The sequence below is a fragment of the Elephas maximus genome, chromosome 1 (assembly GCF_024166365.1).
Source record: "Elephas maximus indicus isolate mEleMax1 chromosome 1, mEleMax1 primary haplotype, whole genome shotgun sequence".
Taxonomy (NCBI): domain Eukaryota; kingdom Metazoa; phylum Chordata; class Mammalia; order Proboscidea; family Elephantidae; genus Elephas; species Elephas maximus.
In genome coordinates this window covers 208,033,676-208,045,707 of record NC_064819.1, presented here as the reverse complement: position 1 = coordinate 208,045,707, position 12,032 = coordinate 208,033,676, and the positions used below count along the sequence as shown (strand labels likewise).

At 41.0% G+C, this 12,032-nt stretch overlaps 1 protein-coding gene across 2 annotated transcripts in view; it reads right to left on the bottom strand.

The window, feature by feature from the left end:
• The window catches only part of ARFGEF3 (ARFGEF family member 3), a 165,692-nt gene that overhangs the window by 58,204 nt on the left and 95,456 nt on the right, over positions 1-12,032 (bottom strand). For both annotated transcript variants that reach the window (XM_049901986.1, XM_049901992.1), the window contains 2 exons: positions 7,992-8,096; positions 6,429-6,762 (listed from right to left, as the gene is read on the bottom strand). In XM_049901986.1, the coding sequence (XP_049757943.1) occupies positions 6,429-6,762; positions 7,992-8,096 (439 nt within the window). The remainder of the gene's footprint in view (positions 1-6,428; positions 6,763-7,991; positions 8,097-12,032) is intronic.

Sequence of the window (12,032 nt, the reverse complement as noted above, 5' to 3'; positions counted from 1 at the left end):
CTTCTTCAGGTGGGAATGAGGTGTATGCTATCAGTGCTCTAGGTGTCACAGGTCTGGTGAAGACCACAGAACCCATTCTAAAGCTGAATAATGGGGGTGAGAAAAGGGAGCAAGGTGTGCTTTTTGATTACTGTTCCTTTTGAGGGAAAGCGGAAATAGAATAGAGAATGTACTTAGTAAAACAAAATGTGCTGTATGCCTTTGATTAGCAGGCACATCAGGCATATGGCAGAGTGACAAACCAAAATGAGAACAGGGAAATAACATACCCAGCATTCAAACTCCAAAAGGCTAAATAAACATCCTGGGTTCCCGGAAGCTTTCTTTGTATGCGTAAACCCTGCGTTCTGGTATCCAGGCTACCAACTTTCCCAAATTACTGGTTTTACCATATAAAGTGGAGATACTGCTTTTCTGAGCAATCTGGCCCAAATTAGTGTGCTGTACTCCATGGGCTGCATGGCCTGGCCATGCTTCTCAGGTGCTGGTGTCTAATTCTAGCCTTGCCCCTGCAAATTGACCTTGGGAAGCTAGAAAATCTACAAAAGAGAGGAAAACATAACTAATTTCCTTTGCAGTAGTAAAGAAAATTTTAAAATATACTTAGATACCTATATACCCCACATGCAAACATTTTCTTAGCATTGAGGTATCGAGTGGCTCTATCAGGGGCAGCAATAAGTCCAGTGACCATGAATTCCAAGGAGAAAAAGAAGGGTTTCTGCTGCTTAGAGAATACCTACTTTGCAGACATTCTGTCTTCAGGCCCATCTGTCATTCAGTCAGTTTAATTTATTACTTACTCTGATTCAAGCATTGCAGTGTTAAATACCTAGAGAAAACATATGAAAGCAATGCATACAAAAATATATTTGAGGAGATAAGGAACTTGCTCTACATTGTATTGTGAAACAATCAGCATGTTGGGATAATCAGTTGCTAGATGGTGGGATAACACTTCGAAGAAAGGGAATTCCAGAGCACTTGATTGTACTCATGCAGAACCTGTACACAGACCAAGAGGCAGTCATTTGAACCAATCAAGGAGATCCTGCATGGTTTAAAATTATGAAAGGTGTGCGTCAGGGTTGTATCCTTTCACTGTACTTATTCAGTATGTATGTTGAGCAAATAATCTGAGCAGCTGGACTATGGGAAGAAGAACATGGCCTCATAATTGGAGGAAGACTAATCAACAACCCTCCTTGCTGAAAATGAAGAGGACTTGAAGCACTTATTGATGAAGATCAAAGACCACAGCCTTCAGTATGAATTATACCTCAACATAAAATCCTCACGACTGGACCAAAAAGCAATATCATGATAAATGGAAAAAAAGATTGACGTTGTCAAGGATTTCATTTTACTTGGATCCACAATCAATGCCATGGCAGCAGTAGTCATGAAATCAAACAACATATTGCATTGGGCAAATATGCTGCAAAGGCCTCTTTAAAGTGTGGAAAAGCAAAGATGTTACTTTAAGGGCTACAGTATACCTGACCCAAGCTGTGGAATTTTCAGTCACTTCATATGCATGTGAAAGCTGGACAATGAATAAGGAAGACTGAAGAAGAACTGATACCTTTGAATTATGGTGTTGATGAAGAATACCGAATACACCATGGACTGCCAGAACAAACAAATCCATTTTGGAAGAAGTACAGCCAGAATGCTCCTCAGAAGCGATGATAGTGAGACTTCATCTAACGTACTTTAGACATGTTATCAGGAGGGACCAGTCCCTGGAGAAGGACATCATGTTTGGTAAAGTAGAGGGTCAGCGAAAGAGAAGACGACCCTTGATGAGATGGACTGACACAGTGGCTGCAACAATCGGCTCAAACACAGCAATGATTGTGAGGATGGCACAGGCCCAGGTAGTGTTTCGTTCTGGTGTACACAGGGTGGCTATGAGTTGGAACTGACTTGATGGCACCTAACAATGACGACAACAGATGGTAAGATAGAGGGTAAAAGAAGGACAAGGTCAGTGGTCTGAGAAAGCAAAGCTAACGAAGGAAGACTGTTAGGAATTGTGTCCCCCTAAAATGTGCGTTAATTTGGCTAGTCTGTGATTCCCAGTATTGTGTGATTATCTACCATTTTGTCATCTGATATGATTTTCCTACGTGTTGTAAATCCTACCTCTACGATGTTAATGAGGTGGGATTAGCGGCAGTTATGTTAATGAGCCAGGACTCAATCTACAAGATTAGGTTGTGTCTTAAATCAATCTCTTTTGAGATATAAGAGAGAGAAGTGAGCAGAGAGACATGGGGACTTCATACCACCAAGAAACAAGAGTCAGGAGAATCATATGTCCTCCGGACCTGGGGTCCCTGTGCTGAGAAGCTCCTTGACTGGGGAAGATTATGACAAGAACCTTCCCCTGGAGCCAAAAGAGAGAGAAAGCCTTCCCTTGGAGTTGCCACTCTGAATTTGAACTTCTAGCCTCCCAGGCTGTAAAAGAATAAATTTCTCTTTGTTAAAGCCATCTACTTGTGGTATTTCTGTTATAGCAGCACTAGATGAGTAAGACAAAGACTTGGATAAGCAAAGCAGCAGCTAGCTGCCCTTAGAAGATCTGCGTTCATTTCTCAACTCTATTACTCACAAGGTGTAGGGCTTTCGGTAAGTAACTTCTCCTTCTGGAGCCTCAGCTTCCTTATCTGACAGATGGACATAACATTATCCTCCTAAGATAAACTTAGGTGAAGTGTGTAGCCTATTTTAATCAACCACTTTATTTCTGTCAAGGAGATAGGGGAGAGGGAGTCTGAACAGAGGCAGGAAGGTGGGGATTGAAGGCAGCTGGGTCAGTAAGATGGAGTGAGGGTGCATTCTGGGAAATGAGCATGATGCCATCAGGCTCTGAAACCTGGACAGAATAACAGTGGCATCACTAGGGGGGCCAGGGCTGTGGACCACACCAGATGATACTGTCAGAGGGGGTGGAACCAAAATGATTGTAAAATTTTTGTGCTGTCAGCAGAAATATATTATTTTTTTACTAAAAATAGCCCTGTAATTAGTTAAAACAACAAAAACATTTTTCATAAGCTTTCTGAACCTTCTAATGAACTCAGGTCAGAGCAGCCGTTATTATTCAATAACAATGACGCTCTGACTCACGTGGTTTCACCTGCAGGAGCTACAAACAGGCGCGGCTGTTTTCGCTGCTGTGCTGCCAGTGTTCTTACGCTCGGTGGTTTTGTCAAATATTCTTGTGCTTTAGCTACAATATTATGATGATTAGTATTTGTGAACCTGTATCAGTAACTCGCTTAAGAATGAAGTAGTAACTAAAGGAAAAGAAGGAAAAAAATTTAAAAAGCTTCTGCTCATTTACTACTAATGTTGTAATTCAATGTGGAAAGATTTTACAAATAATTTTGTTGTTAGTGTTCATATAATCTAAGAAATATATTTAAGCAATTTACAACTGTATTTATCACAAATTATTCTATGATTAAAATTGATAATGAACTTACATGTATAACAATTACTGATTATGTAACTCTTTGATGACTAAATAGAGAAACTGACAGTTTAAAACAAAGTGGGGAAAATGCTATGTTTCTTGATACAGGTTTAGAAATATAACTTAAACCTTAAATTCAGTTTTTTAAAATTTTAGTCTTTTTAAATTTTCTTTAAAACATCATTGTCTTGTAATTATATACCTGATTTTAATGAAGTTTTCAGGGTTTCAGTTTGAATTATAGTTTAAAAAAATGGTGACACATTAAAATTTACATTTGTTAGAACATATATACCAATAAGATTTACATTTTATTTTTTTAATATTGCTAATTTAGCTTTTTTTTAATTGTGCAGGGATTCTGTACGGTCTGGTATGGGAGGAGGTCTGTGGTGTGGGAGGGGGGGTGACACCAACCCAAGTGATGCCAATGCACAGTAATTCTGACTTGATAGGAGAGGCAAGAAGCAGCTATTATAGGGTCCTGGACAGTGGAAAAACTGTTAACAGTGGTGATTTATGAACATAAATCCACTAAGACAAAAGGAATAGACCTGCCAGAACTGACACACTATTCTGGGCAGGAGATAATGAGGCCTAGCTATTTTCAGTCTCCATATGTTTCATTTTTCTCTTCCTTGGGGTTGAAATAAGTACACTAAGTATATAGCACTTCATAATTACAAAGTACTTACCAAACTTTATTGCATTTTTAAACTAGCAACCTTTGCAATATTTGTTACTATTTACAGATGAGGAAATTGTAAATTCAGAGTTAAATCATTTACCTACAATAACTTAGCTGTTAAGTGGCAGAGAGAGGATTCTAACCCTGGCTCCTAAACTCAGGCTTACAGAAATAGGTAGCTGAACCAACTCCAGGAAAGAGGCTGCTGTAATCATCTGCATTACACTATAAAAATCAAGTTCAGTAATAAGTGTAATATAGGAAAGGACCATGGAGTTGGGGTCAGGAAGACCAAGGTTTGCACATTTTCCCTTTCTTTGTGACCTTGGGCAAGTCATTTGACCTCTTTAAGTCTTCGTTACTTTGTTGGAGGGAAAATTCCTTTTCCCTGACATCATGTTTCTATGTGGAGGAACAAAGCAGTAAAATTCTGGACCTTACCTCTCTCTTCTCTCCAGCAGAAGGAGGAGGCCCCTGATCTCAGCGCACAATTTAGTTAGAGAAGGAGCTGAGGATGCTCAACCAGCCTCTTCCTCTCTCTTCTTCCCAGGGATCTACCTACCCAGAACCTGCTCCAAGCCTACTCACCCAGGCTGTCTGTGTGACAAAAGCAGGGGTGGGTCCCCTGGGGGAGGCCCTCTGCTGTCAGCATGGTGACACGGTCATCTAGTCTCAACTACCTCCAGAACTGTATTGTGTTCACCATCCTAGCCGTGATCAGTAGTTAAAGCTGACTTTCTCATCTCCATCTGCCTGATTCTCTGTTGGGAAACAGTCTTCATTGGTAAAAATAAACTTGATGCATGACCTCATCAAGTTATTATGATATTGAAGATAATAAGCATGAAGTGCTTGGAATACAGTGAATATGAAATAAATGGTAACTCTAATTGTGTGTTGATGGATTCTCTTCAACAACAATTACATCCGAATCACTGTTTCTGGAAATCCTGGGTCAAAAATTTCATTAAAATAACACCAAGAAGCAATTCAAATTAAACTTTTTAGCAACTGATTATTAGCAAATATTACTTAAGACAAAAATGAATCATCAACAAGGGGATGCTGTTACTCTGTCTTTTGCAGTACTAGGTACCAAAGGCAAATGTAATCTGACTGTTATGAACAAGTCCACAAATATAAAAATGCTGAGGAATCCTCAGTCAAATTATCTTCAAGATAACCCTATCAATGGCACCGAAATGACCATTAGAAGCTGGACAATCATTATGCTTTCACTGCGGTCATGACAGTTGGGAGACATAAGAAATGGGCAAATGGATTCCTTTGATCCATAAAGCCCTTTTTTTGATCATGTAGAACCTGAGTATAAAATAATTTTGAGATCCGATTTTGGTAAAGGAGATTAAATACGTATTATCTGCACACTTCCATGTGCTTACTTTAGACATGCCATTAAGAGGGACCAATTGCTGAAGAAGGACATCATGTTTGGTAGCTGTTGCCAGGTGCCCTCAAGTTGGTTCTGACTCATAGCGACCCTACGTTCCACAGAATGAAACACTGCCTGGTCCTGTGCCACCCTCACAATCATTGTTATGCCTGAGCCCATTGTTGCAGCTACTGTGTTAGTCCATCTCGTTGAGGGTCTTCCTCTTTTTTCACTGACCCCGTACTTTACCAAGCATGATGTCCTTCTCCAGGGACTGATCCCTCCTGACAACATGTCCAAAGTAGGTAAGAGGCAGTCTCGCCATCCTTGCTTCTAAGAAGCATTCTGGTTGTACTTTCAGTCGCATCTTACGCATGTTTAAGTAGACGTTAGCAAATAAGACGGAGACCATCAATGAGATGGACTGGCCCAGTGGCTGCAACAACTGGCTCAAACGTAGCAATGACTGTGAAAATGGTGCAGGACTGGCAAAGCTTCATTCTGTTATACATAAAGTCACCATGAGTTGGGACTGACTCCACAACGACTATAGTGCAAACAGTATCTAGGGTGGCAGAGTAAAATCTTGGCCTGCAGGTAGTCAGAGGAACATTGAGAGGAGTATTAATGGGCACATAGCTACGTTACCAAATGGCTTTGTATCAGTAAGCGTTTATCAACCCCTCCTTACCCTGGGCACCAACGCATGCACAGTCACACCGACTACTGGATTCTGTGTGGTAGCAATTAGTTTTAGCGAGTGATTAGTGACTAGCAAACATTTTCTAAGTGCCTTTTCCGGGTAAGATGCTGTTTTCAGACCCCTTTGACAAACCCAGTCCCCATCTTCACTGCCTCCCTACCTCTTTCATTATTTTGATGGCTTCTACCCGGTGCTGGGGTGGGGGGTAAAGCAGCATGCGGTGATAGAGGGACTGGAGCACAGGCTTCATGGAGTCCACGGACCCCACCAGCCGGACCAGCTCAGCGGCGATGTAATAGATGGTCCGCGCCACAGGCCCACTCAGGGCTGGCGCCGTGGAGGAACACCCTGATCCCCGGCCATGGTCAGAAACTCCTGGGGCTGCAGAGTCCGACTCGACGCTGGCACTGGTGCTGCTGCTATGAGCTGAAGTGATGGTTTTGTCATGAAGCGGATTCCCCAGGATCACTATGAGAGCTGGGCAAAGGTTTTTCCTGGGAAGAAATGGGAGAAGTTTTACCACAAGTCAAAAGATAACATGTGAATACTATCCTGCAGGTAAATACCAGCCACCACATATATGACTAATAGCAGTTGTGTTCTTGACTGTTCCAGTTTTCCATGTCTCTCCATTACCTCTGGGAATATCAACAGAAAACCATGCCTCATAACTCAAGGGGCAGTTAACTAAATAAATGTCTAGAGAAGGATTAAGAAATCATCCTGTGTGAAGAAATGGATTCATAAGGCTAAATGGCTGAATTCTGAAGTTTCCTTTTACTATGAATAACAAGATTCGACCATATTTTTGTGCGAATAATGTACACCTTCTATGTTTGTTTGCCAACCTCGTCTTCCTCCTGTGAGGTACTTTCATAAGGATGCTATGCTAATTTTTTAAAGCAACATGCAAAAAAAAAAATTATAAAAATGCCTGGGGAGGAGAGGGTGTGGTTGGCAAACAAACGTAGAAGGTGTGTGTTATCTGCCTGAAAATACAGTATTTGTACTTCTCATTTGTGAAGTTAATTTTAAATTCCATACTGACACATTATCTGACTTCCTCCCTGTGGGTAATCCCAATAACCCAGAGCAATTAGATGGCTAACTATGGGCCCTGTTTGTTCTGGTAATCTATGACTATGATTAAAACCCAAATGTTGTAGTCAATTACAAATCATGGTGACTCTCAGACCCACTGTGTCAGAGTGGAACCGTGCTCTACAGAGTTCTACTCTGATGGCTGATTTTTCAGAAGCAGATCACCAGGCCTTTCTTCTGAGACATCTCTGGGTAGACTTGAACCTCTAACCTTTTGGTTAGCAGCTGAACATGTTAACCATTTGCACCACCCAAGGACTAAGTGACTAGTATTCAGGTCAAGATGGAGATTATACCAGGTAGGGCTAAGAATAAGGTCCAGTATCTCTTGTCCTCCATCATAAGTTTCTGGTGCTTTTCCATGTATTTAGAACAAGATGACAACCTAGAAAGTCTCCTTGTTCCTGTCGCTCATAATTCTATGATGTAAGCAAAATTTAAGAGGGCCTTGGAGGCATATTTTGGTACAACAATCATCAGTTCTCTCTGTGTTTCGGTCTGATGTGTGTGAGCAAAGCAAGTTCCCCCTAGGATTCCCCCTCCCTGACGGAACTCCTGGTGGTCATGGATGCTGTGGACAGGACCCCAGGCACAGGTGGAAGGAGGAGGCATGTGTGCTCACCAGATCAGGTCTGTGAAGCCCCGGTGCAGGTGCATGGAGGTGGAGCAGCTGCTGAGCACAGACAGGATGCACTCCGAGTAAAGCAGCTGCAGCTGCTGGTTGTCACTGTGGAGATGCAAACCAGCACACAGACACACAATAAAAAGTGAAATTAAAGAAGTGATATGTGGGAAAATGCTTGGAAAAAAAATGTTAACCATTTCAGAATGTTAATTTGGGGGAGGGGTTAGGATTTTTTCATTATTATTAATAGATGTAAGTTTTCAGGATAGTTTTAGATTTACAGAAAAATTGAGCAAATACTACTGAAAGTTATATTATACCCCCTTAGCCCCCACCACCACCACACACGTACACACACACCCATAAAACCAAACCTATTTCCATCAAGTCAATTCTAACCCACGCATGTCAGTGTAGATCTGTGCTCCATAGGGTTTTCAAAGGTTAGATTTTTTTTCCTTTTTTTTTTAAATTGTGCTTTCGGTGAAAGTTTACAGCACAAGTTAATTTCTTATATAAAATTTTATACACATATTCTTATGTGACACTAGTTGCAATCCCTACAATGTGACAGCACATTCCCTTTCTCTACCCCAAGTTTCCTGTGTCCATGCAACCAGCTCCTGTCCCTTCTTGCCTTCTCATTCCACCTCTAGACAGAAGCCACCCATCTGGTCTTGTATATCTGCTTGAACTAAGAGGCACACTCTACATGAGTATCATTTTATGTCTTACGGTCCAGTTTAATCTTTGTCTGAAGAGTTGGCTTCAGGAATGGTTTTAGTTCTGGGTTAACAGAGAGTACAGGGGCCATGGCTTCGAGGGTTCAATGGCTAGATTTTTTTCAGAATAGATTGTCAGGCCTTTCTTCACACACACACACTTCCTCTATTAACATCATACATTATTACATCTTCTGGTACATTTGTTATAATTAATGAAGCAATATTGATACATAATTATTAACAAGTCCATAGTTTATTCTAAAACACTAATTTTTAATACTTTTATTTGTCTAAACCTCTTAAGAAACCATTTATCACTCTGTTAATTGGTCAATATGTTATTACATTGTATTGGGCTTTTATTCTTTATTTTTGAAGCACCATGGCTTTTCAATGCACAAATTATTTTTTTCCCAAAATGATTATTATGAGAGTCTGCAATAGAGCCAGGTAAGAAAACTTTATGGAAAGTACATTCTTATACCCAGATTAAGTCTTCTGCCCACCCCACCAGAAAACATTAAAATCCAGGTAGGTCGCAAGAGTGACAGATGAGGGTAAAGAAGAATTTAACTACCAAGGATACATTTACCAGAGATACATAATGAACACTTATTAAGAGAGTTCACTTAGGAATTCTGTATGGAACGGATATTCTGGAAAAAAGGAGAAATTTGCTTTTAAAAGCAATCTTGGAAAAAAATAATTTTGGTTGTGTCTCTTTTCTCCTAATTTAAATTCCATTTCCCAATAAATGCCAAAAGGAAGGCTAGTGTCCTTAACAGTTCCAGTAACTCCCAGGAGAAAGGGCTGGAAGGAAAAGGCGAGACTGGTGACAGACTAGAAGCTTAAAGAGACAGGAAGTGAGAAAAGAAAAGCTAACGCCAGATCCTCCCAAAGGTGAGATGGTTACATCTATACAACTGTCAAACTGAGAGAGATTGTCCAGCTGCAAAAAAAGGATTAAAGAGAGAGGGCTGGGGTAGGGGGTCCTTATTCAATTGCTATGCTAAATGCTCTGATGATCTCTCTCTGTAAAACTGTCATTATGCTCCACAAAGGGCTGGCAACTATAGGCGAAGGCCAAGTCCTGCCTGTAGCTAGTAATGCTTTTTACATTTTTAAAGAGCTGTAAAACAAAGGATATGAGACAGAGATAGCATGTGGCCCTTTACAGAAAAAGTTTGCTTACCCATACTCTAAAGTGATATCTCTTGTCCAAAGACAACTGTGCAATGATAAATATAATACTATTATTTTGAAGAAGGAAATTCCACTTTTACTTGAATTTACCCTATTACACCCTCTAAGGGTGGAAGAAGAGACGGGTAAGGGCTGAGTCTCCATAATAATTATTACTATTTGCCACAAGGAAGGTAGTGGTTGGAAGAAGAGTAAGAAAGGCAAGAAATCATTAGCCATTCTTGGGCCACATAAGGACTTTATGTTTCCAGGCTTCTACTCCTGCAAGGTTCCCTATAGTTTTGAACAGGAAATAGTCCCTGACCTGAAATAGCACATTCTTGTGGGCCTTAAGTAAGCAAGCAGATAAAGCACTATGTGGGAAGTGCTGTAAATGAATAATTTAACACAAGGCTCTATGAGAATATATGGGAGGGGTTCCTAACCCTTCTTGGAAAGACCCAGAAAGGACTTCCAAAGGAAATGGTATCTTAGTAGAGACCCAATTCAAGTATGAGTCAGTCATGTGGAGGAGTTGGGGAGAGGGTATGCGCAAAGGGCGGGGGAGAGAAGAGGAAGATTAGGCTGAGATGTTTGTGGTTGGAGAACAGAGTATAAGGCTGCCATCCACAAGATACAGGATAGGACAGGCAGGCAGAGGTCAGATCAAGAAGAGTCTAGCAGGTCAGGCTAAGACATCCAGACTTTATTTCCCAAGTAGAAGGTGGGACATGGCCAGATTTATGTTTTGGAAAGATCACTCTGGATGCTATAAACAGGTTGAAAGGGACAAAATTGGAGGGCCACAATATGAATTATAAGCCACATTAAAAAAATTCAGTCATGGAAGAGTATTTCAGGGCTGCCTTTTTTTTTTTTTTTTTTGCTATGTCGTTAGTTGCAATTGAGAGGGCTCCAACTCACAGCAGCCTTATGTCTAACAGAATGAAAGGCTGCCCAGTCCTGCACCATCTTCATGATTGTTGGTATGTTCAAGCCCATTGGTGTGGCTATTGTGTCAACCATCTCATTGAGGATTTCTCTCATTTCTGGTGACCGTCTACTTTTAGATTTAAAATAGTCCCAGCTTAATCTCTCTGACCAATCACTCGACCCATTATTAAGAAATGTAACTATTAAATGTCCAAATTAAAACATGACTTTCTCCCTCAATCTGTCAGTCTAGAATCACAAAAGGAAAGTAATTATAGACAATGACAATTCTCAATTTCTCAAATCATCAAAAGCTATGAATAGCCAAGGTTCCCATGAGTATCTGCAAGGTGTGCGACTCCAAGTCATCCGACTTACTGACAAGAGAATGCATTGCCAAGGAAACTGGCCTGAGAGTCTCCTTGGAGACTGACCGAGCATGTCAGCTCTTCTGTAGGCTGCAGCAGACTGGAAGACAGGTGCTCAGAGCCTTGCCTGAGTCATGTCATTAAAGGAACTGTTAAAAATGGAAGAACCTTCCACCCATACCCCTCACAAGACACACATATACATGTGTACACCACGTAAGTGTTCAATATTTGTCTGACTAGCTAGATACATAGGGAATGTTCAGGGCAGGAAAAAGTCTAGAAACCAGCCAATTCTTTCAAAATGCACTAGGAATAAATCCACCTACTTAAGAGGGTTGGGAGTCACTTCTCCTGGCCTTTTATTTTGAGCATTTCATGGTTGACAGGTTGAGGATCTGTCCGTCTCATTCTTGGCTCATCTCTGAATTTCTCTTAGGTACATGATCCATGGAGAAAAACTCTCATGGTTGGACCAGTGGGCCGTGAAGGCTAAGCAGTCACCCAGCCTTGCAAGGTTACTGGGAGGGCAATCTGGCAGCATGTTCTGATCTCTAGAGTTCTTAGAAAAGGAGCCCTGATGGTGTAGCGGTTAAGCACTTGGGTGCTAACCAAAAGGTCAGTGGCTCAAACCCACTAGTGGCTCTGTGGGAGAAAAGACCTGGCAATCTGCTCCCATAAAGATTGTTGTTGTTGTGAGCTGTCAAGTTAATTCTGACTCATAGTGACCCTATATGACAGGGTAGAACTGCCCCATAGGGTTTCCTAAAAAAAAAAAAAAAAAGGCTGTAATTTTTATGGAAGCAGATTGCCAGGTCTTTTCTCTCGTG